Source organism: Erpetoichthys calabaricus, chromosome 7 (assembly GCF_900747795.2).
Source record: "Erpetoichthys calabaricus chromosome 7, fErpCal1.3, whole genome shotgun sequence".
NCBI lineage: Eukaryota > Metazoa > Chordata > Cladistia > Polypteriformes > Polypteridae > Erpetoichthys > Erpetoichthys calabaricus.
Window position 1 is genome coordinate 170,794,561 of NC_041400.2, and position 19,255 is coordinate 170,813,815.

At 37.3% G+C, this 19,255-nt stretch overlaps 1 protein-coding gene across 2 annotated transcripts in view; it reads left to right on the forward strand.

Annotated features, from left to right (window-relative positions):
• scamp1 (secretory carrier membrane protein 1) overlaps positions 1–19,255 on the forward strand; it is a 118,086-nt gene that overhangs the window by 62,321 nt on the left and 36,510 nt on the right. The window contains exon 2 of one of the 2 annotated variants that reach the window (XM_028805708.2): positions 5,045–5,122. The exons of the other annotated variant lie outside the window; for it this stretch is intronic. Coding sequence (XP_028661541.2) covers positions 5,045–5,122 — 78 coding nt within the window. The remainder of the gene's footprint in view (positions 1–5,044; positions 5,123–19,255) is intronic. 2 annotated transcript variants of the gene reach the window in all.

Genomic DNA, 19,255 nt, shown 5'->3' on the forward strand with positions numbered 1-19,255 from the left:
CATTTTAGCCAAAGTGGGGAACCTGATTTTGTTGACACCCCAGTACTTCAGAGGACTGTCATCACGAGGGCTTGGGGGCCTCTCCGAGGTATGTGTCGAGCTCAATGGCAGCACCTGCTGCCAGCGGCTGTGCTGCCTGGGGCTGCTCCTTAGCGATTTCTTCAAATACAGTGTCCAGACTGCTGCTCGTGCTGGCCTGGGCCTTGAGGAACTTTTTAGCAGGAGGTTCTGCAGCTTCTGCCCGACTCCCCTCTGCCTCAGCTCTGGACATCATCTGCAGCCCTGCTTCAGGTGCAGCTTGGCCTCCGGAGCAGTGTTGTTGGAGAAGAAGCGATCTTTATACCTGAACAAAATTCATGAATGTATTAATATGTGGAAAAATAGGACTGATTTTAGTTTCCCCTAAACCACTGTCACAAATGCCAGCCATTTGGCTTTCTGGTAGTAATAAGGGAAATATATTTCATATTATATATATATTGCATACATTTGTATTTGTGTATTTTAGTTACAAAAATATAATATAATATTTCAGATGGAAATTAATCTTACATTTAGTACTGTAGTTTATCATTGAATACCTATAGCACACAGACTTTACCTTGGGTCAAGTATGGTGGAGATGAAGTACAGTGGGTTGGTCTCGACGTCACTGAAGCGCTTCTTGACAGCTGCCAGTAAGGTTGCTTTCATTGTCTTGACGCCGTGGTCCTCGTCTGTTTCTCTGTTTAGAAGTCTCACTAGCACAGTCACAGCTGGGATGACATCAGAGGCTAGTGCGTCGTAGCTGCTCACTTTTTTAGTTAGTTCCTCAAAGGGGGCGAGGATGGCAACAGTCTTCTCCATAAGAGCCCATTGGTGAGCGGTGAGATAGTCAGGGACTGGGAGTTCATGCTCGGACACATACACCCCCAGCACTCGCTTTTGCTCAATGAGGGACTGGAGCATGTAATACGTGCTGTTCCAGCGCGTCTGTACGTCCTGCTGCAGTCTCTTTATTGGCTGGTTGAGCTGTCCCTGAATGTCCTCGAGGCGGGAGTAGGCTAAGGCGGAATGTTTAAAATGCCCAACTATTTTCCGCCCCACTGCTATAGCATCAGCTATGCTCCTTTGTGCTAATAAGCCCTCGTGAACAGCCAGTTGGAGCGTGTGCGCGACACACGGCAGACTTGGGAGCCCTGCGTCATTCATGGCTTTAATCATGTTTTTGGCATTGTCACGAAGCACCACATGTACTGATGTTTTAGGTATACCCCATGTCTAGAGCATTTCCTCAAACACATGCGCTATAGCCTGGCTGGTGTGCGAGCCGCGGAATTGTTTCGCATGTAATATGGCTCGTTGCAATGTGAAACTCTCGTCTATCCACTGGGAGGTTAGGCTAATTAGCGACACGGGGCTAACACTGCTTGTCCAAATATCCGTGGTGAAACTAAACGCAGAGGAAGCTTGCAGTAAGCTGTGGATATGTTTTTTCACGGAGTCGTGTAGTTTAGGCAGCTCCGTGTCAGTCATGTAGCGGCGGCTTGGGACATCATATCTGGGCTCCAGAACATGGAGGAGACGCAGGAATCCCACATTTTCTACCTCCGAGAGTGGCTGGTCACTCAATGCAATGTACTCGTTAATTGCCTGTGTTATTTTCACAGCACGTGGATTGTCTCTGGACATTTTCTCTCGTCTTGCAAAAGTTTGCTGCAGCGTGGGTTGTGTTGGTTTAGAAGCGTGGGTAAACTCCTTGTACTCGTTGTCGTGTTGGGATTTTAGGTGCTTGATTAAATTACTTGTGTTAAATGCGCTACCTTTTGAGCCTCCTCTGGACAATTTCGCTGAGCACAATTTGCAGTCCGCCTTTGTTTTGTCGTCTTTATTCACTTTGAAATAGTTCTACACGGCTGACATGTCTCGCCTCGCCTTCTCCCCGCTCTGAGCTGCAGCCGGGGCCTGGGGGCGGGCACTCGACGCCTGTGATTAACCCCTTACACGCCGCTCAAACATAGACATTTCTCAGACCGTGGTATCGGTCCCCGGTATCGGGGGACTTTTAACGAGTACGAGTACTTTAGAAAATGTGGTATCGAGGCCGATACCAGATACCCGTTTCGGTATCGGTGCATCCCTAGTCTTAAACAGCTGTGTTTTGGTTTTTAATTGCTACTAATTAGCAATAACATACAAATGGCAAAAGAGAACAGCATTTCTCCATTTAGCTTGTTGCCATTTACACCGGTGTGCATTTATCATGCACTATTGGGTTTAATTAAATACTTGGAAGGAAAGTGAAGAGAAAAAAGTGAAGGACTGAGAATAAGCCTTCAGATCATTTGGATATCCTTAGAAAGGGGAAGAAAATCTAGGATATGAGAATTACCTGACACAGCAGAGCTAAAGCACTAATAAACCATGAAATTAAATTATTGGCAAGGATTGCTTTCAAATTAAACAACCGGGTTAGAACAAAAACCCGCGGCCCTCCAGGACTGTGATTGAGGACCCCTGGTCTAGTAGAACATCATTGCAGTTCATTTTTCATGTCTTCCACATTGTATATTTCCCAAAAACCCTTCAGTGCTTATTTTTTTCTTTTACAATTAAGAGAACTAGCCAAGCTGCGGCTCTATGCCGCATAATTATGTATTGATGGGTGAACACTTCCTGAAAGACACAGTTGTCCAAATGGGGTGGGTTTGAGGATACGACTGTAGGTGAATGAAAAGATGGAACTCTGGAGAGGGCAACATACAATTGTCCGTGACTGACAATTAGAGGACCGCCGTCGCACGCTTATTCAGCGATTCACATCCGTGAGAAACAAACTGTTTTACACGATGCATACAGCGATTCACATCCGCGACAAACATGCCTCTTCTTAGATGGTCCTGCGGCGTCCACCCTCATTCTCGAAGGATACACACCGCCTGGTCATGTGCCCGCTCGCAAGAGCAACTCACAGAGACCCACCCACCAACTCTAAGACCATGGCGTGTAAAACAGTTTGTGATGGTCGATGCAGTCGTGTGTCGTAACCGAAAAGAACAATGAAAAGTCAACGTGGCTCAGAGGAGCATGTGGAGTGTAGCAGAGACGAACGCGAATGACGCCCTGTTTTGTGAGTTGCTCCGTCCGAGTTGGTGGGCGTGGCTCTGCGAGTTGTTGTCGTATCCAATGACGCCGTGCTTTGTGAGTTGCTGCGTCCGAGTTGGTGGGCGTGGCTCTGCGAGTTGTCGTCGTATCCAATGGTCTTAGATTTGGTGGGCGTGGCTCCGTCCTGCGTGCTCCATGGGTGTCTTGCTTGCGCTGGCGGCTGCTTAGTGAATTATATATATAGATAGATGCTCATTGATTAGACTTGTATTATGTTAACACTTTGTGTTGTACAGGGCTAGAGAGTTTTCCATTATTTCTGCTTCTCTATGTGACCTCTATGTGTATCTCTCTATTATAAAAAAAATCCTAGGAGAGAATGACTAGGGAGACAAGACGTGATCTTCACGTGAAGATCACAGAAGACACTTAAAAGACCCACGAGACGAAAGAGATTGGCCACGGAGTGTCTCGTGGGGGACCTTAAACATGAGACTTTGTGCCAAGAGATTGACCCAGGACCGTCTAGCGGGGATATAGAACATGAGATTCTTGCAAGACACGCCCTACTTACAACCAATATCAAATAAGACCACGGGCAGAAAAACATTCAGTTGTGTGAAGGCTTTGAGCACACACAGATCCAGGGCTCTCCGCGCATATAAAGCGTATAAGGGCGTATAAGTATTGTAGCGTCCCAGGCAGGTTGAAGCCTTTTTTTTTTTTTGAGTGACTGTTAGGTTCGATTGAGGGAGGGCGGAGTACAGCACGGAAGACTGACAGCGGGGTATTGATTGATACAGTAAGGGGGAGGGGTTCCGGGATGGAAGGAGGGGTTAGAGAGGGTGCTAGAAAGTTTTGTTTGGGGTTACGAAGTCGGCGTTCATTTTCTTGATTGTGAGACTTTACTATGTCTGTTTTTTTTTTTTTTTTTGTTTTTTTTTTTTACTACTTCTGTTTTCGAGCCAGACGCGGAGGTCGCTACAGTATTAGAAAAGATAGTAAAGATTGCATTAGCACAAACAAAAGGAAATTATTACTCGAAAAAAAGGAAAATAATCTTCACAGACCAGGTGTAATTGAAAGAATAGCAGGACAAAGCGACATCAGAAATAAAAGACAGAGTAGAAAACAAAGTAAAACATCATAAAGAGGTTAAAAAAACGTAGACACGAAACACATGCAGAGCAAGATACAGTATACGAAAGCAGAAAAAAAACAACAGTGTCAAAACAAAGAAAGTAAACATTGCATTAGCACAAACAAAGAGAAATTATTACTCGTAGAAATAATGAAAAGGGGAATAGAGATCGAATATATGGACATAGGCATGTAAATATTGTAAGGCTTTGAAGTTTAAGTAAGAGAATGTCAAAAACGGGGTTTACCTCACATGTATTTATTGGTTACTTTGCAAAAAAAAATTAACTACTGATGATGTAGATCAGTTTGTCTGTGCTGAAATTCCAAACAGAGAAACCTATCCTGAATTATGGTACAAAGTCATTAAATATGTCTCACTGACCTCATTTAAAAGATTCAGCATGTTGGGACTCTAAAGATTCCAAATATTGTTTTTAAAGAAGTTCTGAAATAAAAGTGAAACTAATGAAACAGCAACAATTCAAAGAAAAAAAATTCTTAAAAGTGTGTATCTGGAAAACCAAACACGGGGGTTGGTGAGCGAAGCAAGCAGGGGGCAAAGCTCCCTAGTTTAATATATAATTATTTTATCAGTGCAGAGTGTTTTATTTGGGTTTTTAAACACACATACTTCCATGTCAAATATTTTCAATTTTTAAAATAATAAAACTGGAATCAATTATTCTATGAATAATTATCAGGAGTCCATGTGAAATGGTGAAGATACATTTTTTTAAACTTAACATTTTTAATTTAAACCATTATTTTCAGTAAAATCTAAAGCAAGCTTACACAGGTTATATTTTGTTTCATTTAGGATCCTTCAGTAACTCAAGTAACACGAAATGTTCCTCATGCATTGGAAGAATATAATCCTTTCACAGATTCAAGAACAGTGAGTATTTCAGTTGCATGTTTTATTTGTTTAACATTAGTATGTTAACTTTTATACCATATATTTGTGCTGCCAACTTTGTTGCAGTGTACAGAATCAAATAAGGACTTTATGAAGGGCTGTAAACAAAACTAGTAGACGTAATGTTTGTACAAACCAGGCTAAAGCACATTTACTGACGTATCACATTAGATCCTGAATAACTGGAGCTTGACTACCTTTCAAAGCAGCATGTTTTGTTATTTATTCTTTTGGTATGGAAATAGAAACATTAAAAGAAAAGTTTATATTGTAATAGCCCATAAAGAGAAGATTATTTTTTTTTATCTGATTCTGTTACATGTTAATCACATAAGAGCATGGTGCTATGCTTGCATCCCTGCTCTGTAGTGCAAGCACAAGGCCTGTTCATACCTGTTATCAAAGTTAACAAGATTGCTCACGCACCTCTCCCCAACTATGTATAGTCAAGGTGTCCCCACAGTTTTTAAATTTTCTCTTTAGTTCCCTAATACTTTCTAAAGTGAAATAAATTCAAAATTCAAGACTACATAAGTGTTGCTTTCTAGTATTTTGGTTGTAGTATTTAGCAATTTCTAAATTTGCAGCAAGAGTTTTGTAGACAATTCTTTGTCATATAGGAATGCAGTACAATTGAACCATTTTAGGGGTGATTTGGTTTTTGTTTTTGATTTGAGTAAGAACTCTGCTGACAACGTTTTAAACCGTTAAAATATGTTACTGTTAAGTGAGTGTTGTCACAAAAACAGTGGTAGAGATTTGCTGGATATTCACCCTAATTAAAATATTGGTATTTCATTAGCACTGGTGAGTGAAATCTAGATGAAGGCTACCATTTCTGGTATGCACAGACTTTGGAGCATTGCATTATGAAGTGAGTACTGCTATTACCATACCATTTTTATTTGTTAAGCGCTTAAAAACACAGCATTACAACTGACCGAAGCGCTGTACAGTTAAAACAAGCAAGACTAAAAGCAAAATATTAAAAAAAACAAACATTAAGAGAGAATTAAAACAGAGACACTAAAAAAAAAAACAGGTCAGGGGACCCAATAAAACAGAGAAATAGCAAAAAGCAAGTGGGAATAAGACAGGTTAAGAATTAAAAGCCAATGTGAAGAAGTGCGTTTTTAGGTGTGATTTGAATGTGGTGACTGAAGTGGCTTGCCTAACCACTAAAGGTAAGGAGTTCCAGAGCTTGGGTGCACAGACAGAAAAAGCTCTTTCACCACGAGCTTTAAAATGTGCCTTGGGAACGGTTAGGAGCAGCTGATCTGCGGATCTAAGAACACGAGGGGATTGTGACGATGGAGCAAGACACTCAAGTAGGCAGGGGCTAGACCATTTAGTGCCTTATAGGTTAAGAGGAGTATCTTAAAATCAATTCTGCAGCTAACCGGCAGCCAGTGTAGGGTTTTTAAAATCGGTGTAATGTGTTGGCTTCTGCTGCTTCCAGTTAAAAGTCTTGCAGCCGCATTTTGAACCAATTGGAGTCTCGAAAGAGTGGCTTTACTAATACCATATAGGCAGGAATTAGAATAGTCGAGCCGGGACGTAATGAATGCATGGATTACTGATTCCAGGAGGTGGTAAGGCAGAATTGGTTTGAGTTTGGCAATTCGCCTGAGATGGAAAAAGCAGGATTTTACTGTGCTGTTGACTTGAGCATCCATTTTCAGGACCATATCCATTTTGATTCCAAGATTGGAAACAGACGAAGTTACTGGAATGGGAAGAAAGTCGAGGTCAAGGGGTAGGGTCTGTTTGCGGTCGGGACTAAAACAATGACCTCGGTTTTTGAATCGTTCAGGTGAAGGAAGTTTACAGCCAGCCAGTCCTTAATGTCAGATAAGCAGTTGAGAAGAGGTTTAGTGGAGTCAGTTGACTTGAGGGGAAATAAATTTGGCAGTCATCAGCATATAGGTGATACGAGATTGCATGTTTTCTAAAAATTGCACCTAAAGGCAGGATGTAAATTGAAAAAAGTAGTGGCCCCAAAATGGAACCCTGGGGGGACACCACATGGGAGTGGGACTGATTCAGATGAAAAATCATCTAGCATGACTCTAAGAGTCCTGTTGCAGAAATATGACCTGAACCAGTCAAGGGCTAAGCCAGATACACCAACCCAGGATTCGAGTCGGGAGATCATGATGTCGTGGTCGATTGTGTCGAAGGCAGCAGATAAATCGAGAAGAACCATAATCACGTAGAGTCCTGAGTCCAATGCCAAAAGGACATCATTTAGGACACGTAAATGCGCGGTTTCTGTGCTGTGTAGCTATTCAGCTAAGGAACCTCAAAAACGTTGTTTGCTTATACATGTGGGTATCATTTTTTACCAAATCCTTAATATCTGGATAATGGTTCGGATTGTGCTTCTGTTATGGCAATGATCAAGCTCAATTTTTTTGTCATATACATATAGTATATACAAATCTATACTTGTATGTCTATTCAGAACAGTTTGACAATATTATAACAGCAACTAGAAGGCAAGCACACAAAAAATATAAACAACTATATATAAAAATTCGCTGAGTAAATTATTAGGCACAGTATACTAGTAACTGGCTAGGGCCTCATTTTGCTCTTAAAACACCCTCAAATCTTTGTGACATGGATTCCACAAAAATATTGGAAACATTCCTTTTGAGATTCTGTCCATGTTGACATGATCGCATCACTCACCTTCTGAAGATTTGCCAGCTGCACATTCATGTCAAGAATGCCCATTCTACCACAAACCAAAGGTGTTCTACTAGATCAGATCTCAATGGGAAAATAAAATCTTGCTATATATCTCTCCTGATATGGACTGGGTAATGTGTTAGGAATGAAAGGATGCCGTATCATTTGATGGAAGTGAAAATTATCAATCTACAAAGGGCTGAATTCAAAGACACCCTGGAAATCAAAGTGAAAAAATGATGCGGCAGGCTAGTCTGTTTTGCCGGTCCTGCTGATGGGTTAAGGACCTTTTACAGCCCTGTCCAGCTTTCCTTGAGTCACTGCCTGTGTCCTGAAATCTCCTCGATGCCCTTGAGACTGTGCTGGGAGACACAGTAAACCTTCTGGCAATGGCACATACAGTAATCCCTCGCTATATCGCGCTTCACTCCATTGCGGATTTTATATGTAAGCATATTTAAATATATATTGTGGATTTTTTGCTGGGTTCGCGGATTTCTGCGGACAATGGGGTCTTTTAATTTCTGGTACATGCTTCCTCAGTTGGTTTGCCCAGTTGATTTCATACAAGGGACGCTATTGGCAGATGGCTGAGAAGCTACCCAACTTACTTTTCTCTCTCTCTTGCGCTGACTTTCTCTGATCCTGACCGTAGGGGGATTGAGCAGGGGGGCTGTTTGCATACCTAGACGATACGGACAATCGTCTAAAAATGCTGAAAGATTATCTTCACATTGCTATCTTTTGTGCAGCTGCTTCCTGAAACGACATGCTGCACGGTGCTTCGCATACTTAAAAGCTCGAAGGGCACGTATTGATTTTTGATTGAAAAACAAACTCTGTCTCTCTCTATCTCTCTCTCTCTTTCTCTGCTCCTGACGGAGGGGGGTGTGAGCTGCCGTCTTCAACAGCTTTGTGCCGCGGTGCTTCGCATACTTAAAAGCCAAACAGCCCTATTGATTTGTTTGCTTTTCTCTATCTCTGTGACATGATCTGCTCCTGACGCGCACTCCTTTGAAGAGGAAGATATGTTTGCATTCTTTTAATTGTGAGACGGAACTGTCATCTCTGTCTTGTCATGGAGCACAGTTTAAACTTTTGAAAAAGAGACAAATGTTTGTTTGCAGTGTTTGAATAACGTTCCTGTCTCTCTACAACCTCGTGTGTTTCTGCGCAAATCTGTGGCCCAAGCATGACAATATAAAAATAACCATATAAACATATGGGTTCTACTTCACGGATTTTCTTATTTCGCGGGTGGCTCTGGAACGCAACCCCCGCGATGGAGGAGGGATTACTGTATTGCTATGCCATCCTGGAGAAGTTGTACTACTTGTGCAACCTCTATAGGGTCCAGGTATCGCCTCATGTACCAGTAGTGACACTGACCGTAGCCAAATGCAAAACTAGTGAAAAAACAGATAAGGAGGGAAAAACCATTACTGTTTTGGGGGTCGTCTCATTGTTGCCCCTCTAGTGTACCTGTTGTTGATATATATAATGTGTTTGTGTGTATGTGGTCAACTATCATACCTTGATAGAACCAGTTAGACACTCCCTAAATGCTTGTATGCGATAATATATACAACATACATACATATATAATGTACATACACATTGTTTTTAATTTAAGGTTTTTTTTTTTTTAATACAGTATTTGTTGTTATATCTGGGTGTTCATTAACATTATTTACTGTGGATAGAAACTGTCCCTGAATCTGCTGCCATGTGTGCCAATGGTCTTGTACGATTTGTCAGAAGAAAGGAGTGAGAAAAGTGATTGTGCAGGATGGCTGAGGTCTTTAATTACACTGTTTGCCTTTGTAAAGCAGCAATTGTTGTATATGTTCTGAACAGAGTCTGCTGGGCACCAGTAATATTTAGCTTTCACCACCCTCAGCAGTGCTTTACAGTATTGAGCCAAACTGATGCATTTTCAGGATGCAACCAGTACTGTGCACCTGTAGAAGTTCATGAGGAAAGGATGGAAAATGCAAGCTTTCCTGATATCTAAGGAAGTACATTTGCTGTTGAGCTTTTTTGGACAAAAGTCAAAATGTGTTATGTCAGTGGTTTATTTTAGAACAGAACAAAACACTGAAAGGAAGAATCTATGTACACTATGCAAACTGCTTGTCCGGCTACCATTGTAATTGAGTATGTTTAAGTTATTTCTAAAGAACACAACCAGTTGCCTCTACTTTTTTTAGTCTATACAGTCTTTTATAAAGCAATTTATTTTTATACAGCCAGTATTTAATAATTATGATTTTTTGTCATTCAGGGTTCTTTGTGCAAATACTGTGTTATTCCTACAAGTTCTATTGAGGGTTATAAAATGCTTGGTGACAATTGCAATTTCTTGGTCATAATTACCACTGAATACATTAAGGCTTTTGATGACATTACATTTCAGCTTTAGCCTCTTTTTCTTAACTAGCTGCTACCTTTGTTCAACACGTGCATTATTTATCACATTCAAACTGTATGTAAACCTTCGCAGGTTTGAATCTTTTAAACTCTGGCAGATTTTTTGTCTCCATGTTAGAATAAATGTTATACAGTTTTATGTTTAACTTTGAATATGTTCCTTGTGACATTATGAAGCTTCCTTAGCGCTCATTCTCGCATTGTGCACAGTACTGCCAGACTGTGAATAAACTGGCTACAAAATGGTTAGGTGGATTGATCTTGAATTTATTATGATTGATTAAAAAAATCTATATTAATAACTTTAGCATTAATTGCTGTGATACAAACCCACACATACAGCAGAGCATACATTTCTAGGCCTCTTTTTGAGCCATCAATAAAATTAGAACTTTGCAGTGATGCTATTTTTGATCAGTCTGTTAATAGTATCCAAAAAGGACGAACTGGAGTAGGAAGTATCTTGCTTGCAGATGGGCTTTTGATAATTGCTGTCTATTGTTAACAATCCATGTTCCTTTTATTTTCTTGATTTGTTTCATTGGTTTTTGTCATATTGTTGGTTGAAAAACAGATTTCTTTGTTCTTGTTATTTTCAATGTGAAGCTCTTTGCTTTAAATTAACATAATGATAGGTTATACTGTAATGATAATGATGTAGCTGTATATTTGAATATAACTGGTTTGAGTTTAGCATGAAGATCATTTTTAGAGTCTTACTTCAAAGACAGAAAACTTTATCTGATATATTTTTATTTAAAATCATGCACCATAGTTAAGACAGACAGACAGACAGAAATAAATACTAATCATGATCATAATCGTGTCATTTGGGAATTCTCACAGTTTGATGATACAGAGAAAACATATAAATTATTAATTGGATCCTACCTAATGATTATGTAAGAAGGAATTCTGATGCTGCTTTTCTGAATTCTGCACAGCTGTGCACTTTGACAGAATGTGTTTACTGAGATAAATTATCTTCACAAACACGTGTTTTAGATTTCTTGGCAATGCTGTTTGGCCCAGTATAAGGACTGTGAGTGTGTATGAGACTGTCCCCAGCTCTGAACTAGTGATCTGTCCATTATTATTGGTTCATGCTTTATGGTGAAAATGTTTGGGACATGTTCCAGCTCCTATGATCTGAATAAGTGAGTTAAAAAATGGATGGGTAGATATTAAAAGTGTACATACTTGCTTATATTTCTATTTCAGCTTTTTTTTCTATAAAGATAGAAACCAAAGCATACTTTTTTCATGTTTAACTTATAAAGAATGCATGAGTATTCAATTTCTGATATTTTTGTTTTGTTTCAGTATGTTATTAAGTTTTATTTCTTATTTTCATTCTTTTATTTAAACATTCTTTCAATGACTTGTGTGGGTATGGTGTTCAATATCACAGCTGCAATATTCACCACTGGAAACAAGCACAAGGAATTGTGAAAAAAGTTTGGGTCCTAGTCTAGGAATCCTAATTTTTTTAAGAAAAAAGAAAAAATAAAGGAGGAGAAAAATGGAAGAAACATTCTAGTCCTTTATTCTGGTGCACTCCGTAGTGTCAGTGTAAAGTGGTCATAAGTCTCAAATGCTTGATGACAGAGCTGCATGCCTATGTAGCTCTTAGCATTCAATCAACAAATAAAAAGTAGAGAAAATCATTTAGGTTAAGCATCTTAAGTTTTTGGCTTTTGTTTCATTTTGTGGTTTTGATTCTGGTATCCTCCTAGTAACTTATTGATCAAGTAGCAAAGATTTTTGCAGATCTGCTCTGCTTGATGTCTCTAACAGTACTCCGGTCTACTCCTGAAGAAATAGTAAAGAAAACAGAAAAAAACAAAAGACCTGTGCTGCTGTCTTTGTTTCTGAGATTTCCTGTTTGTCTTGCAACCAACATTAGTAATATGAAAAATAAACACATTTTTTATGAAGAATAGTCAAAAAATTTGCACAAACAAGGAAATAATGTTTAGCAAGCAAAAAAGGGAATACTGCTTACTTTTTTTGTTTTTAATGCTTATGAGTTTGTTTTAAAGCTATTGCATGAGGATTAAGTGTATTGTTTCATGCCTAGTGAGGATATAGGCGTTTGAGGGTTATTGTGGGGGCAAAAATATGCCTTGTCTTAAGTAGCATTATATAATGAACCAATCCTGCTTAGCACTGACATTTCAAAAACCATCCACCCATTTTTTAAAAACACTTTTTAACAGTTATTGTTTTGACACTGATTTAAACAAATTTCACTTAGAAAGTGTCTGGGCCTACGACTTCAGACCTGATATTGTATAACTTTTTTGTAATTCCATGCTGTCGTTCTTGTTACTGTTTGCTCAAGCCCCAAAAAAATAATAAACAGGTAATGCCTGAGCAAGAAAATATTAGCATAATTTTTGTATGGTTGTTATACTTACTAATTACTGCCCAGTCCTAAACCAGCAGTGTCCCGTGCAAAACTTGTTCCTATCGTATGCTTGGCTGTCATGTTCAACATAAAATCTGTTAAGTTGGGCAATTATTGATTGTCTGACACTGTGTAAAAATAAAATTAATTTATTCTGATTACTGATGTACATATAAACGTATTATGCTGAATGAGTATTCAATGTAATTTCTTTTAAACACTTGAGTATTCCAACAAAAGCTAATCTAATTTCTCACCTGCTATGTGACTCTTGCATGAATTTTTTTAAACCTTAAGATTTGAAATCGTTAATTGATAGCCATACACAAGAACAAAATTAATTTGTTTTCAGATAAATGTATTTAAATTGTAAGGACAAATGCAATCGCAGTTTTCCATGAAACACAATGTATTGTGCCTAAACTAAAAATCAGATTGAAATCTCTAAATCACAGGGTACAAAATAAAATTCAGTTGTAGCTTACATAGTAGGACTGTCAAATTAGCCAAAAAATAAGGTTTGAATATTGCATTTTAAAAATAAACATTTGAATTTAGTAGAACGTAGGTTAATGATTTTGGCTGTTAGGCATGTACACTTGTATGTGTATTTTTCATACTTTATTATTATAGTAATGACCACAAAAAAAAAAAAACCCAGTGGTACTCAGGTTATTGTTATTTAAATATGCATCAAAATATGTTTGCAGCACAGGGGCACCAGCTGAGTGCTACCCATTTTCATAAGCACTTTGAGGTACCATAAATGGGGAAAAAATATATAAATAAATAAATAATAATAATGAAAGCGCAGTGTTTAAGGTCCATCTACGTGGCTGCTTTTATGGTTTGCTGTCCTGATAAAAATAAGGAGGAATATGGTTCAGTTAATAAGACTACAAAAGAATGAGAATAGTGAGCAAAGTAAAAAAACAGTGACAAGGCAAGCTGGTCAAAAGCAGGTCTTCTTTTATTATGTTGGCATAAAATGGGCAGCGGGTGGGTAGCATTAATATCACAGTATTCAGAAAAAAACACCTGTCAGCACCCGTGTGTTTGAAGAGTTTGTGACAGTATTAAGTTAAGGTCAGCACAATCTGTCTACATTTTTCCTCCTTTACAAATGCAGCAATATTTGAATAAATTTGGCCTGATTATTTTTAATTACACCTCATTGTTTTAGGCGTTATGTGTCAAACCAACAGCCATGTAAGTCGGAGACTAACTGTAGAAAAAATGGTGTGTTGACACTTTAAAGTGGGGATTTTAAAACATTGTAATAAATGGAAAACCAGAATTATAAGTTATTTTTCCATGTGCTTTAATGAGAAATTCTTAGCATTAAACAGTAGTCAGTAATCTCAGGTTTAAGATGAGTGGGACAGAATCAAGTACAAAATAATGATTTCATGGCATTGGAAAAGCATTTAGAAAAACTGCAGTAAAGGGCTCTGGCTGTATGTTTTACTTATAAAGATAACAAGCTAACAATTCATAATTACGTAAAGGCTGATTGTGAAAGAGAAGACTTTCTCAGCTAGTTATCTAGAAAAGAAACAACTTCATTTCTTTTTCTCCATTCACTTTACTAGACAATATATTTTGAACCATTTTTATTTCTGTTTACTAAAAATAAAAGAATGAAAAAATGTTTTTTAGCAATACCAGTGAAGTTAAGTAAAACTGAAATAAAGTACATGTAAACAAACTTTTTTCACTTTTATTAAATTTGAGTTTAATTAATTTGACCTTCTATGTGCCATCATTTCTTGCAGACTTATCAGTATATAGAGTGGACAGCTTTGACTAGTGTGAATGGAACAAGTTTCACACTCTGGCTGGCATTGGTTTTTATAGTTATTTTGTATATTGGGTATGCAGGTTGCATATTGTAAGCTCTAATCAATCACTACAATTTTCTAATTGTTTGGACAGTACTAATGCTAAAAAAAAGGCAAGGTGACTCAAGTGTTAACATTTGTGGAACTTCAGAATCATTCTCATTTAAAATTGACCCTTGCCCTTTGAACAGAGCATTTTGTATAATTTTTCAGAAGCACTCATCTGTTGGTCAGATTGGACAGGCCCGAGTCATAAAAGAAATAAAAGATTTCATAAAAGATAAAAGAAATTTCTTTTAAAAGAGGAGAGTTATGCTGAGGTTGTTGTGGATGTGTCTGTATTGCTCTTTCAATTATCAAGATAATGTACAAAGACAGTGGAGAAAAATCAATTAGAAAAGTCTATTTTTATACATCCATTGTAGAACCTTCTTAGATTAATCTGCTGCAACACTGATAAAATGGGATTTGCATAGTCTTTAGCTCATTTTAACCTGTCCAAGACGGCTCACTATAGAGCTCAAAAAGTACAGGCTGAGTCGAACTTTATCAGTGTAGGCTTTTTGATTGGTGAATGTGAAAAATATTTATACTGTACATATAACTCACACTTTCTCCCTTTTCCTGATTAGCATATTGAGTTCACTAAACCTCCAGTATGTATTGACAATTGCACATATATTTTGGATTACCTTATTTAACAAGCTGTCAAGGTGTTGTACAGCAATAGAGACACAAGTATGTTATCCCTGTTTTCATTGTTAGGTGCTGCCACTAGCAGTACTGTTTTTCAGAACAATTCTACCCTTGTCACTTAGAAAAGTGAAGCTGTCTTGGGCCTGCAAAATGAGTGCAGGCAGTGTGGCATAGGGGTTAAACCTTTGGACTGAAAACCCTGCAGTTGTGGGTTCACTGTGGTCACCGTGTGACAATGACCAAGTCACTTGAGCTACTTTTGCTTCAGTTAGAAAAACAAAAGAAATGTAACCAATTCTGTCTCAACTCTTATAAATTGCCTTGGACAAAGGTGGCCACCAAGTAGTAGTAGTAGTAGTTGTAATATTAATAACATCTTTTTTTATTCTTTCTATTTAGAGTTTTTGTCAATGTGCACATAATTAAAAACAGGCCATATAACTTAGGAGGTGTTGGTGGTATTCAGTTAAGGTACCAAGGAGTGGTTAGTAGCTGCAGTTTTTATAGCTAATTTAAAGATGTACTATGAAACACAATGCTTCTTAGTTCTGGAATAATTTATTTTATGAGATGCATCAAAAACTCGAAATTAAAACTATATAAAAATTTGGTTAAAAAAATAGAAACTGAAACAGCTGTTTGATACCAAACAGTAATTGGAAGTGAAAAAAGAAATAAATACTAATTCTGAAAAGAAAACTAGGGTCAATATTTCAAACTTCCTCTGTTCATTGTGTAATGTGTCTTATTTTTATTTTTTCATTCCTGAACTGTTTACAAACATTAATACACTAAATGGGTCATTTTGTCAAACTTTTAATAAATTACAGAATATTTCACCTGTAGCTATTCTCAACAGCTGGACGAATTTCTTACAGTGTTAGTCAGGAGTTGTACTCACAACTATAACCAAGTTTGCCAGATTTAATACTATCCTCAAGTTACAGGTTTTCTGCAGAAACGTCTTGAAAAATGGTGCTCAAACACAGTAGGATACTGTATGTTTGAGTAAAATATTTAATACATTTATTTGAAGTTGGGGTTTTTGATGTACCCTCAGATTTGTTCTGTTTATTCAGTACACTTGTTGACTCGGTTCCATATCTCATTGTAGATCTTGTCACAGTTGTAGTTGTCCAGTAAAGAGGAAAGAAAGTAATTCCACAGTGCTTCAACCCAACTAGCATTACATTGTTACAGTTCTTATGCTGTTTGTTTTGTAGCCAGGCAATAATGTTTAACATACTCTGCATATGTCTGTATTCAGATTTGAATGAGTGTCTCTTATTTGGCTTAAGTAAGAAATATTCAAATCTTTTATTATTGCTGTGAATCATAAGGCCACATTAGAATTTAAGAACCCAACAAAATGTTTGTGAAGTGACAACAATTTAAAAGTATGAGGAATTCACTGCAGACCTAAAACATAACGTTGCATTTGTTAAGCAAAACAGAATATAGCAGGAATGAATTCGCATTCTCAACGAAATCTGCAGTAAAGTTTTCATACTCGGAGTTTTGCCTTGTTGCATCTTTTAAAACTTGATCTCACTCCCACAGGATTCCTTTTGAAATGCACAGCTTTTTTTACTCCCCATACATGCTCTCTCAATTTTAGCCTACCACAACAAATACATTTCTTTAGCATCATATTTTTATGCTCATAATGAAACACCATAGTTTTGAATATGCACACAGTATTGTGGTACCTATACATATATAGTGATTGTGATTAAAATGTGATTAAAAAAAAAATGTGAGAGACTTATAAAGAGCCATCTTATAAAACTGGAATTGTTAAGTTAGCAATCATTAAAAGAAGGAATAAACTGAAAACTTAGACCAACCTGTGCAGAATCTGTGCATCCTAAATGATGAACATATTAACTTTTAATTTTTGTAATTTAAAAGCTTTGTTGAATCTGAAATCTTTTATTGTGTTGAACTGCAACATGCCTTTCTCAAGGCTTTTAAAAGGAGATGGAGAAGGTGGTTTACTTATCGGCATGTAGCTCTGTGTAGATAAGAGTCTTGGATTAGTATTTGAAGTATTTAAATTATTTATGCAATGCCAAAGCTACAGGCGTAGGTTTACTTTCCTTCATTTATTTTACAGTACTGACTGGTTTTGTGTAGCAAGTTGAAATCCCATTGCATTTTGGGTCAGTGGACTTTTTTATTACCAAATTGCAGCATCAACATTATAGTGTATAATTTGCTGTCATTATTTTCAGACCTAAAAATAGAAACTCAGCAGTCTTACTGTTCCATATATTTTTGACCTTTCCATTTGAAGCACACACAAAAACCTTAGACTTTAATATTTATAATAGCAGATGAAAGATTCACCCAATATAAAGAGGCTATGCTTATGTGTTTTGGAATTAATTACCCTGTTCCCATATATTACACTGCTAAAAACATATGTGATAAAGTGCAAAGAGTATTTTTTAATATGTATAATAATAAGAGTTCCTTAAGACATTTTTTAAAAGGAGATAAATAAACTGTTTATTTTAATGTAGCTATTAGGATGGTCTGCTCCTTAGTATTTTATAGTAATTCCTAACTGTGGACCTCAGTTATTATACTGTTGGTTAATTAGATGTATCAGAAGTACTATGTAAATAAGTACTTTTCTGTATACAATATTGATATTTTTTTTTGTACTGGGGCTAATATTACTAGTTCACTTGAGCTTTTTACTGTTAAACATACTATGTACAGTCCTTGGTGTGAAAGAGATTGCAGACAGAAAACAAAGGACAACATTTTATGTGGCCTGTGGAAGGAAGCTCTCTCCATACAGCACAGCAAATTCTCTGACTTGGTTGTGATACTGTCCTCTCCCAGCAGTCATTGCTACTTTGCGGAATATCCTTTGTATTTAGTTTGTTTTAAAAAAAATTTCCAGTATTTGAAAATGATCATACATGAAGAATTTAGTCTTTTGTTTTTTTCAAATTGTGTTTGATGAGGCAAATATTGTATGTACCAAAAATCTGAAACATCTGGTAGTCCTCTGGGCTTTGTGAGTCTGTAGCTTGGTTGTCTGAAATTAAACTGAGCTCTTATTCCAGATTTTTTCTTGAAGTGTCTTTAAATCAGAACAGGGGTCTTAGAATAAAAAATATACATTTGGAGTTTAACTCAAAAAAGCCTTGAGAAATTCTGGTGTTCCCTGAGAGAAGTCTGCCCTTGTCTTATAAAGCGAGCAGTGGAAGCTCTGATTCCATTTGCAACAATATATCTTTGCCAATTAAGATTTTCAACACTTTTAATAATGAAAACAAAAACTAAAATTCAATTAGATGTTCAACATGACATGTATGTTGCCTTGTCAAATACCACATCACAGTTTAATGTTCTTATTCAAGATAAACATCAATAGCCTTCACACTGACATGTCCTTAAAAAATAAAATTTTACTTAAATTTCCTATATTTTAAATGAATTACAAACTGTGTAATTGTTTTTGCAGTGTTTGATGTTATCACCCCTGTGGCAGAAAACCTATCCAGGAATGGATTTTAAAACACAGTTAAAGTCTCCAGCCATTGTAATTTTATGAGTGTTCACATTAGGAATGGATGCAGATACATTTTCAATGAAGTTTCTATCATCCACATTGGATGTGTAGATATTTATCAAAATCATTTTACACTTAAATAAATTACCAATGATGATCACATATCGCCCTTCAGAATCAGATGCTACAGTACAACTGATATTACAAATGAACTTGTTCTATGTATAAAAATTCCCACACCTCTAGATTTCTTTGTATAGCTGGACTGGAATATTTGGGCAGTCCAATCTCTTTGCAGCCAAAACTGATCCTTGCTTAATAAGTGGGTCTCTTGTAAAAATACTATTTTGGCATTTAGACCTGTTAGGAGTTGGCGGAGTGGTGGCTCTGAGGCTAGGGATCTGCACTGGCAATCAGAAGGTTGCCGGTTCAAATCCCGTAAATGCCAAAAGAGACTCTGCTCTGTTGGGCCCCTTAACCTGCAATTGCTGAGCGCTTTGAGTAGTGAGAAA